The sequence below is a fragment of the Fundulus heteroclitus genome, chromosome 2, assembly GCF_011125445.2.
Source record: "Fundulus heteroclitus isolate FHET01 chromosome 2, MU-UCD_Fhet_4.1, whole genome shotgun sequence".
Taxonomy (NCBI): domain Eukaryota; kingdom Metazoa; phylum Chordata; class Actinopteri; order Cyprinodontiformes; family Fundulidae; genus Fundulus; species Fundulus heteroclitus.
Window position 1 is genome coordinate 27,629,579 of NC_046362.1, and position 10,913 is coordinate 27,640,491.

General features: G+C 41.8%; 1 protein-coding gene across 2 annotated transcripts; it reads left to right on the top strand.

The window, feature by feature from the left end:
• Positions 1-259: 259 nt before the first annotated feature.
• On the top strand, positions 260-10,240 carry panx2 (pannexin 2). 2 transcript variants are annotated; one of them, XM_012860278.3, is made up of 6 exons: positions 260-917; positions 3,630-4,316; positions 7,047-8,161; positions 8,387-8,522; positions 8,987-9,172; positions 9,271-10,240. In XM_012860278.3, the coding sequence occupies exons 2-6, from the start codon at positions 4,088-4,090 to the stop codon at positions 9,582-9,584; spliced, it is 1,980 nt and encodes a 659-aa protein (XP_012715732.2). In that variant the 5' UTR covers positions 260-917; positions 3,630-4,087; the 3' UTR covers positions 9,585-10,240. The 2 variants fall into 2 exon arrangements, with proteins under 2 accessions (XP_012715732.2, XP_036007859.1); XM_036151966.1 differs by lacking the exon at positions 260-917 and adding an exon at positions 991-1,345.
• Positions 10,241-10,913: the final 673 nt, after the last annotated feature.

Consider the following 10,913-nt stretch of genomic DNA (forward strand, 5'->3'; position numbering starts at 1 on the left):
AGTGAAGCTCTTCAACAAAATCCTAATCGTCAAGATAATTTTAGACTTAGTTCAGATAGTTTTAAAAATCATCTAACTTGTTTACCCGTATTATCAGATAACCCTGAAAATAATCTCTCGTGAAAACCCTAGGATTATTAACGCTGTCATGATGACAGTAAGCTTTTAAACCAATGTAATGAACGCTCCTTATGAGCCACCTATTAATGGCTCATCCATTGAGAGGAGGAAGAAGAAAGAGGCTCGCCACACCCAGAAGGCTTGAATGGCAGGCATCTTTCCCTCTCCTTGTTTGCATGTGTCGGCGGTCATTCCCACATTCTCAGATGATGGGCATGCTGGCTAAACCTATGAGTAGGCAAGAAAACACCGTCATTGCCATGCAGCTTGGTTGTGGACCGAAAGAAACCGGAGTTGAACCGTACAGCCGGTCTGGACGGCTTTAATCGATACTCGGTGTCAATAGTGAGCCAATTAGAGCGCCAACCTCTTGTTTTGTGTATATTATTAGCGAATGCAGCTTTAAAAAAATGTCATTACGAAGCTTAATGTCTGCAACAGTGGCAAATATCTCACATGTGCAGCAACGTTTTTACAATAGCGTGTACAGTTTCAGAGGACGCAGCGTGGGCCATTTTGCCGTAATTGTGTCAACAGACCCCAGCGCGCTCGTTATTCACGCTTCAAACTCCGAGAGAGCTGATGCGAGGAGCTGCAGAATATGCAATTTGTTGTCTCTTCTCTTGTTTCTGAGGAAGAGACAGAAGCAGGGAGGGGAGATGAAGAGAAGGGGGCTGGAGCCGCCGAGGGAGGGGGAGAAAAGGCGGAACAAACCGGTGCGCTCGGATACAAGCTGTAGCTTCTCGCCCGCACTGCAGATTAACTCTTACCGCGCCGGGAACACGCAGCTGGACTCGGTGAGTTATTTTAATTTTTTTGAAAAAAAAAATATTACTATTTCTCTCATCCTCACTGCCTGCAAATGGCAGCAGTTCGCTCCACGGCAGCAAATGCGCCGGTTTGGTCCGGTCTAAGTGGAGACAGGTAGGCAGCTGATGCAGGTGCAGAGCATCACATAGGGTCTCCTCTGATCTCATGCTTTCTCCCTCCCTCTCTCTCTGAGCACACATATACACTTTGGCTTTTCTGGCATACACATTAAATCGTCGCACTTGGTGTTCAGCGGCTCTATGTCCCGGTTTTCCGGGAGCTGTCCGCCGCTCAGGTGCTGGAGCCGCTCGTTATCCACGGGCGAATGAACGGCAATGAGGTGATGCCCTGGACCGATGGACCCCTCTCGGAGGCAGCAGTTGGGATCCCAGCCTGCAGCGCTAACTGGGACACGGTGATCTTTTCATGGATTTCCCCCCTGCTTTGTTTCACTTTAGACACTTGGCAACGACAAATAAAAGTGTGGAAACTGTTGCCACGCGGATTTGGTTAGCTCAGCTGATTTTGGAGCATGAAGGATGCGCTACAACAAATGTCAGAGGACATTCCGCCCTGGAAGTTCTTTCATCTCCTTCCGTCATCCAATTAATAATGAATGAAGGGATGGATGGATGTAGCTCTCCTCCCCGAGCTATTGTCCTGAAGTCTAACTCTGCCTCTTTTTTGCAGACAGCTGCACTGGTTGCAGCCCAGCGGGACATTGCAGTAGCCAGATAACGTGGGATTCCCTGTGTAAACACTGGTAGCATCACGTAACTGATGGGCAAAAACTGCCTGGCTTCAGCAGTGCCAGTGGCAGGCAGACAGCTCCTAAAATGTGGTCCTGCTCCTTTAAACCTAAATTATGCAAACTTTACCTCTCCTCTGATCCTCCTTGAAGTAATCTTTCAGGATGCATGTGAAATTAACAGTCGTATGTGGGGGTGAAAGTGGAAGGTTTTCATCCCAAAGGGGAAATTTTGTTCTCTACTTAAGGATCATTAATTAGCCGTGTCAGCATGAACATTGAATGCCAGTCCCTGATAATGCTCCTAAGGATTCTTGTGCTCATGATCCCCCTCATCAAGTTCACATCTAAGCTGTCTGGAGCACACTAATTGCTCTTTGCACTAGTGAAACTCAAACTCAACATTTCTCTCTTTGAGATATTGAGTAGATGTTCCTGCCTTGACATACAGGGGGTAGGCTAATAAAAGGTTTTATAGATGAGCCGTACTTTATTGAGTGCCAGAGACGAAGAGATGGAGAAATGGAAGTGGTACAAAATCGAGGAAGATATGGCATGAGAGTGTACAATTAGTTAACGGTAAATGAATTATGCTTTCACACACCCAAAAGATCTTTTCATTACCATCATACTGCAAGCACTGAACCCCCTGCACAATTATGGCACTGGATAAGAAAAAAAAAATCTAACTTTTATGACTGCATATTTGATCTGTTGCTTAGTCTTTATGGCAGGGTAGATAAATAGTATTACTAGTGCTAGTGTTGATTCCAATTTCGATCAGTTTCAGGTTTGAGTTATGCCTTTTAAAAAAAAAAAAAAACAACAACATTTCTTTGTGCAGTGCCTTGCAAAAGTAATCTGTACACTTTTTCACATTTTGCAACTGCATTGTTTACACAAGCAATCAAGAAGGTTGTGGTAAATCTGAATGAGCCAAAGAGATTCAGAGATCGGGTGGGATAATCTGCCAACAGGACAACCGCTTGTTGTGACTTTTTATATCTGGGCTTTTTTGAAGAGCGGCAAAAAACAAAGCCAAGTCCTCTTTGCAGTTTGTCAGAAGCCATGTAAAGGGTGCGTTAAACATGTAGCTGAAGATGCTCTGACCAGATTAGACTGAAGTTTAACTCTTTAGCCATAATGGATTTCCCTGTGTATGGGGTGAAAAACTAACACTCTACATAATTCTAAGGACACCATCCCTATGGTGACACATGGCGGTGGCATAATGGTGCGATGGGGTTGCTTTTCTACAGCACAGAACATGTCAATGTTCATCAAAAGAGAGATGTTGCTAAATACAGGTTCATCCTCAAAGACAATATGTCAGAGTGCTGAAGACATGGGCAGGGGGTCACTTTCTAGTAGGGTAATGCTCCTAAAAATACAGTCAGAGCTACAATGGTAAGGACAAGATTAAAACCTATTCTTGTGTTTGTCCAAAGCCAATAAACAAACCAAAATCTAAACTAAATATCTGTGGAAAGTGTTGAAAAATGATGTTCACAGAAACACTCCATCCAATCTTAGTGAGCTTGAGCAATTTTGCAAGAAATAAGGGGCAAAAACAGTCTCTATGGTTGAATACAAACATACACCATAGTGTTTTACTAAACAAAGAAATGTCTAAACAATGTTTCGTTCCTCTTACCAATTGCCTTGTATTTTGTTGCGCTATCGCATAAAATCCCAATGACATCCACTGAAGTTTGTGACTAAATACGAACACATTCCAGGGCTAGGAATACTTTCACAAGGCGCTGTATGGAAAGTGAATTAGAATTACGTTTGTTCAACCACGTGTTTGTGTTAGAATATGATAGATTAAATTTTCACATGAAATAAGCCAACATTATGAGAAACACTAATGATATAAAGGCACATATGTGTACACAACATTTGTAAAAGCGGATATTTTCTAACTCCTAACTTCTTATTTGTCTTACAGAAAAGGATTGGGAAAGCTTCTTCAAACCAGTGCCCATGTAACCACTCTCCGGCCTACAATTACTCTCCCTGTAGAGCACAAGAGCTCCTCCTAAACGCAGTTCATTCCTCAACCTGCCACATACAGAGCGTGTGAACTGCAGCCAGACTCTGTGGAGACGGGGTAAAACAGTGGGATGCACAAGGGAAGACGCTGATTGAGAGATGTGCTTCTAACCCTTCTGTCTGCTGTTTTGTAAAAGTTAAGCAGAATGGAGCTGCAGAATGAGCTTTGAAGATCACCATACCTCAAAGAGCCACCACTCTCTCACATATGTCGACCTGGTCTTACAGTGGCCACACATTTCTGTGTGTGTGTTTGCTTTACAGCGTCTTGGCAAGTACCTAACCACAAGACGGAACATCTGGTCTCGCCTCCACCGCAGAGGGGAGTTGTAGAGAGCATCCTTCTGTTTCCGCATGCAGAACATCCTCGATCAAAACTTAGACATGGCCACAGCGCTACTCGCCGGCGAGAAGCTTAAGGAGCTCATCCTGCCGGGCTCCTCTCAGGATGAGAAGGGTGGGGCATTGGCTGGCCTCATGGTGCAGCTCAAACTGGAGCTGCCCTTTGATCGGGTCGTTACTATAGGGACGGTCATCATTCCCATCCTGCTGGTCACCCTCGTCTTCACAAGAAACTTTGCAGGTGGGTGGCACAGCCACTAAGAGGGTTTGGTAATATACAGTTTCCGACAGTTTAAAACAAACGTGTTTGAGTTTACAGAGTGTCTTGCAAATCATTCATACACTGTATTTTGTCATGTTGCAACCACAACCTAAATGTGTTTGGATGGGATTTTATGTGATGCACCAACACCAACTAGTGAATAGTTGTAAAGAGGATGGGAGACTATATATATATATATATATATATATATATAGTTTTCGAAGAAATCTGAAAAGTGTGGCTGTTACGTGTATCAGCCCCTTTTACACTGATGCCACACAATGAAATCCAGTGCCGCCAGGTGCCTTAAGAAGTCACCTCTTCAGAATTCACCCGTGTGTAATTCAATATTAGTAAGAATATAGCTGTTGTATGAGACTTTCTGGGAGAACTTTGTACACAAACAGCATCAGGAAGACAAAGGGACTCTGTAAGAACACCATTTGCTGCAATTATATAGCTACAAGTCGTTTGTGGTATGTCGCTACCAGCCTTTAACATTATAATGAGAAATTTGCCCATTCTTCCTTGCAAAAGAGCTCAAGCCCAGCTAGATTGGGTAAATGTGTTGATCTAAAATATCACATTGTGGCTCTGGGAGTGCATTTACATTTGGTGTTCTGCAAGAAGGCAAACCACATTTACAAGTGTTTTTGCAGCCTGTAACAGGTTTTCTTCCAGTTTTTATTTCTATTGTGGTCTTTCTATTTTCTAATGAGCTCTAACCAGCATCCCCACCCCTGCCTACAAAAGGGCCTCTCCACATCATCTCATGAGTCACAGGTATTTGTATTTTGGTCTTCTTTTGTGTTCCTTTTTAATTATTTCTGGGATTTTTTTTTTTTTTTTTTTGTAAGAAAAGGTCATGCCATATATTAGCATTAAGCCTTTGCCACATGGACTCCTTTATGTGTTTTAGTTTATTATTTTATTATCATTATAATTTATTGTGGTCTTTCATTTATGTATTGTATTGTATTGTATTCTCTCACATTAGGCTCAGGCATTAACCCTTTTGTTTTGTAGATCCTTTTGAGTCTTAGTTCAGCTCCCTTTGTGTTAATTAGTCTCCCTCCCTCAGTTCCCTTGCCTTTGTTCTTCCACAACTTCCACATCTCCTCTGATTAGCTTGTCTGGTTAATTTGTCATTTTTCCACCTCTGCCTCTGTATTTAAGATCCTGGCTATTCAATGTTTCTTGCTGGATTATCTCTGCAGTGTTCCATGTCCTGCTCTTCCTACAAGTTTCCCTGTAAGTCTCACTATTATTTATGATTAAAAACTCTTCTGTTTACTCAGTCAGTCTCAACACTTTGGGCCATTTTCTAACCCTGCAAATATGACAGCATGATTCATCCCACTCAATCTTCCCCAATGGGGATGTTGTTTTCAGGCGGATGTGCAGCATTACGTTTTTCCACCACAGAGTGCTTTGGGTGTTGACAAAAACTTTCAGTTTTGCTCTCATCAGACATGTTTTCTCTGCCTCCTACACTAACTGTTTCAACCTGCAAACAGGATTTCTCAAGGCTTTCTTTCAATGCTTGCTTTCTTTTTGCCACTTTCTGGTACTGTAGGTTTGCAGTTTTATGGGGTTATCAAACTAAGTAATCTGAATACATGCTTGTTAAATTTCTAAAACATTTCTGATTGCATTTTTTTCTCTTCCACTTTACACTCATGAACTATTGTGTGTTGGTCTAATACATAAAATCCCCATTAAATAATATGAAGGTTGTAATATAAGGGTTTTAGCAATATGTATAAACATTTCAAGGGCTATAAAAATTAAGGCAATGTACAGTATACGCTTGCCTTTCTGTTTCTGACAAAGAAACAAAATGTATAGTTGTGGTGATGCGGACAAACGGAACGACTTGTTTGAAGCAAAATGAGGAAGGAGTTTGTTTCATATACAGATTGAAACCAGTGGCTAATGGAAATGGAAATGCTGGCTTGTTGCTGAGTCAGGCTCTCCGCTGCAGTGTTTAACCAGCTGGGACAAAAACTGGAGCAGCAACACAATGTAGCAGCACCAACAGTGTAAAGTTTCTTAGACAATCAGACTGGTGATTTCTCAAAAGTATTACAACTGCATTAATATTTAGGAATAATTGATGTGGTAGAAAATTACTTTTTATCAATTTTCAGAAAATGACAACTATCTTTTCCGTGTGAACAACAACAATTAAATTTAGATGTTGTTAGATGTCAAAGCCGGGGGTTCTAAAGCTGAACAAGGACTTGATGAGACTTTAAGTTGCACCATATGGTAAACACAGTACAGAGATAAAATTTGACAGGAAACATGCGTCTTAGTTCCTCTATTGAAACAGACAGTTATATCAGGAAGCTGAATGTCTTGGTTAAAGATACAGTAATAAGCAGATGAATGACGCAAGATGCCTGGAGGGAAACAAAGATACGAGAGAAAGATACATTATCCTGTATTTTTCACAACAATTAAAACACACCAATTAAGAATAAAATGACATTTCTGAGTGGATCTGAAATAAATATAGGCTCTTTAAACTTAATCTATTTTATGCATCTGCTACATTTTGCCAATGGTTTTATTTTGATACAATACTGACTTTTGTATGTTGAACCAGGTTATTGTAACTACCCTTTTTTAGCTCATACATTTAAATGTTATAATGCCAAAAAAAATGTATATTTTGACCCGCATTTTCTTCTGTGCTTTCCTCAGAGGAATCTATATACTGTTATACACCGCACAACTTTACCCGAGACCAGGCACTTTATGCGAGGGGCTACTGCTGGACAGAGCTTCGTGACGCTATTCATGATGAGGAGCCTGATCGTTGGCCCTCGCTGTTCGAACATAAGTTCCTGCCATATGCCCTGCTGGCCTTTGCTGGGATCATGTACATTCCTGCTCTGGGATGGGAGTTCCTAGCCTCTACGCGGCTCACTTCAGAACTCAATTTCCTGCTTCAAGAGATTGATAACTGCTACCATCGAGCTGCGGAGGGCAGAGCCCCCAAGATTGAGAAGCAGATTCAGTCCAAAGGACCTGGCATAACTGAGCGGGAGAGGAGAGAGATTATAGAAAATGCAGAGAAGGAGAAGAGCCCCGAGCAAAATCTTTTTGAAAAATATCTAGAGAGACGAGGCGAAAGCAACTTTTTGGCTAAGATTTACCTGGCTCGTCATCTGGCTATCATGTGCCTCAGTTCTATCCCCATTTCCTACCTGAGTGCGTACTATGCTCGCCAAAGGCAGAATGAGTTCACCTGTGCACTAGGCGAGCACCCGGACAACAGTAGCTATCCAGAGTTGAAGCTGAAGGTCAACTGCAAGCTCCCCGCTGTGCAGCTGCAGCGCATCATGGCGGTGGTGGACTTAGGCCTGCTGTGTACCATGGACTTCATAATCCTGCTTAACTTGCTGCATCTGTTTGTGGTGCGCAAGTCTAACTTTGTGTTTGACAAACTGAACAAAGTCGGGATCAAAACGAAACGGCGGTGGCAGAAGTCGCCGTTCTGTGACATCAACATCCTGGCCATGTTCTGCAATGAAAACAGGGACCACATTAAATCGCTGAACCGGCTGGACTTCATCACCAACGAGAGCGACCTCATGTACGACAACGTGGTCAGGCAGCTGTTGGCCGCACTCGCACAGTCCAACCATGATATTACACCCACTGTGAGGGATTCTGGGATACAGACCATTGATCCTAACATGGATCCTTCCGATCTTGGGGTAGGAGAGCTGGCCGGGGAGCCGCTGGTCATCAAACGGCCGCGGAAGAAGATCAAGTGGATACCGAGCTCAAACCCTCTTCCTCAGCCATTCAAAGTAAGGCAGCACCTCTCCAATACAGCCAACATTTTCCCTTGCATTTCATCCTTCATTAGACATCACCATAGGATCATTCCAGTAGAACTGTAATGGAACTACAATGGAAACCCTCAAAGCAAATGTAAAAGTACAATAACTATTATTTTACTTTTACTTTTGGCTCTTGAAATTTAAACTGCTTAAACCACAATATAATCCACTTCTTCGTTGTTTGCTATTAAGGAACCTCATACCCTGACCCGCTTGGAAAATAACACCAAGCCTGAAAAGCTCAAACCACTCAGACGCAAAACCGTTGCTGACAGCCTCATTGCACCACTGTTGGACAGTAAAGGCACACAACATCCTTCAACTAAAGGTATGCTGTACTCTGTACTCTCTATCTCAATATAATGGTAAGTGACGATGTACAGCTCTCGAAGAATTATCGGCATCCCTGGTAAAGGTGTCCAAAAAGCCTTAAAAATAGATTCATTATGTTGCAGTAGCATAACACCCACAAAAGTGTAGATTAAGGTTATTCAGCATGGAAATATCCCATATTAAGCATGTTTTTTTTTTAAATACATAATTTTGCTTCCACTTGTACAAGTCACACATTTATTTGAGCTCCTGTCTCTTTAAGAGTTCCCTAAGCAAAAGACTGCACAAAAAAAGTTACATGCTTTGAGACTATAGGAGCTGAAACAGACAAATATTTTTCTAACTCAAGATAAATGTGATGAATTATGAAGGCACCGTGATGTTTGACTAAATCACTGGCTTTCCACCAGTAACATTCAATTGCTTTGTAAGTCAGAGAGCCCTTTTTCTAATTTACAGACATCAGTGGAATGGAGAAAAAGCACTCGCGAAACCTCTCTCTGGACGTCCATCCATACATGCTGACGAATCGCAAGCCCAAGGTGGAGGCCTCAATCGTTGAACCACTGCCGTCAGAGCACAATATGGACACAGTTTACCTTGAAGGCACTCACACTATTGTCCATGTTTCCTGTGCAATGACAGGTGGGCCTTACGATGATTTGGGAATAATGCCTGATTTAGTGCATTTTATTATAACTCTCTGAATCTGCCGCTCAGTGCATGACTTTTGTCTTTTACAGAAACTAAAGTTAGTTCCCCAGTATCGACCACTGCTGCCTTTTCTACAGTAACTCTGCCCTCTACTACATATGTGAATGGAGTGAGCCCAAACCCTCCTTCTAGTGAGGATGCACTCAGTCCCAAGTCCTCCCCTGCACAAATGGAGCATATGACCTCAACTGAGAACCCAGAGCCACCGCACCTGACCAAAGCCCCCACGCACCAGCTCCTGAGCATTCATCGTACTCTTTTTGAAGAAGAAGAGGATGAAGAAAACAGAAGAGGCAGGCTAGAAGAAAGACCCGGGGAGCTCATTGCTGCTGGAGAATGTTGACAATTGAATCAGAACGGTATGATCACGATGGCAACAGTCCCCTTCTCCACATCTCCTTCTCCTCATATCAACTTCTGGGATTGGCGGATTGGACCGACTGACAAGCAGAAATGCAACAGTAGAATAATGACACAGACAGAGTGTGGTTGTTGGGAAGAAAGGGGGGAAAAAACTTAAATTGATGAGAAAATATGTGTATTTGCTGTGAGAAATGATGTCACCTTCATGCCTCAGGATGACTGTGTTCTGCTGATCACCCACAAATGAAACCAGCAGTGATATATATAATTCAACAGGGTGCTAAAGAGCAGGGTAACACAGCTATGCTAAAAAAAGGCCCAAGGTGAAAGAAAAATTAATGAGGTTAAAAGAAAAAAAAAAGACAGACACCTTACAAATCCATATTACCAAGAAAGACTGCATTATGACTTAAAAAAAATCAATATATATATTTAAAGCACATATTAACAACTTGTCCCTTTAGCCCTCTAGCCAAGTAGAAACGTAGCTCATGCAATACAGCTATTGAGATCTGCACAATTAATATGCAAATGATCAAAATATATAGATGGCAATAATGTATGCGCTTCGAGCATTATACTTCACACATTGTGTTGACATGGTTTATGCTTAAATAAAAAAAAAATCAAGGCTTATGTTCATTTCAACATTGCCATGGATAAGTCACTATATGTGCACATTCTTTATAATGAATAGTTGGCACATTATATGATTGTGAGACAGTTAAGAGTATAGTGTCTTGCAAAAAGTATTTATGTACTTTTAAACTTTTCCACATTCTGTCACATTGCAACGGCAAACTTCAGTGTTTTTTTTTGTTCGGATTTTGCGTGATGGAACAACCCAAAGAAGAATAAATCTTTATTTGTCATTGCAATTGTACTTTCCAATGAAATTTGTCTTCTGCATTTAACCCATCACCCTTGGGGAGCAGTGGGCATCTTACAGTGCCCGGGGAGCAATTTGGGATTAAGGGTCTTCTCAGGGACCCATAGTGGCACTGTGCAGGGTTCGAACTAGGTACTGGCCTGCTTTACTTTGTGTTGGTCCATCACATAAAATCCTTATAAATACATTGAAGTTTGTGGTTCTAACTGGTGATAATGTAAAAAAAAAAAAAAAAAAAAAAAAAAAAAAGCATGAATACTTTAGGGAGGCACTATGTTGTTAATAAACAAACTATCAAGGGAAATTTTGAGAAATGCCGGCTCTTGAAGGCTGGAATCGGCTCAGTTTAATGAATAAAGCTGAACTATCTTGTCGCGGTGGTGTGAACAAAATCATGCGCCACATGTTGAATTGTTCCTT

Bases quoted from the DNA above. Each gene is read 5' to 3' on its own strand.
- panx2 (XM_012860278.3), top strand. From the start codon at position 4,088: ATGCAGAACATCCTCGATCAAAACTTAGACATGGCCACAGCGCTACTC. The intron at 8,162-8,386 runs GTAAGGCAGCAC...TTTGCTATTAAG, and splicing joins CTCTTCCTCAGCCATTCAAA to GAACCTCATACCCTGACCCG. The intron at 9,173-9,270 runs GTGGGCCTTACG...TGTCTTTTACAG, and splicing joins TGTTTCCTGTGCAATGACAG to AAACTAAAGTTAGTTCCCCA.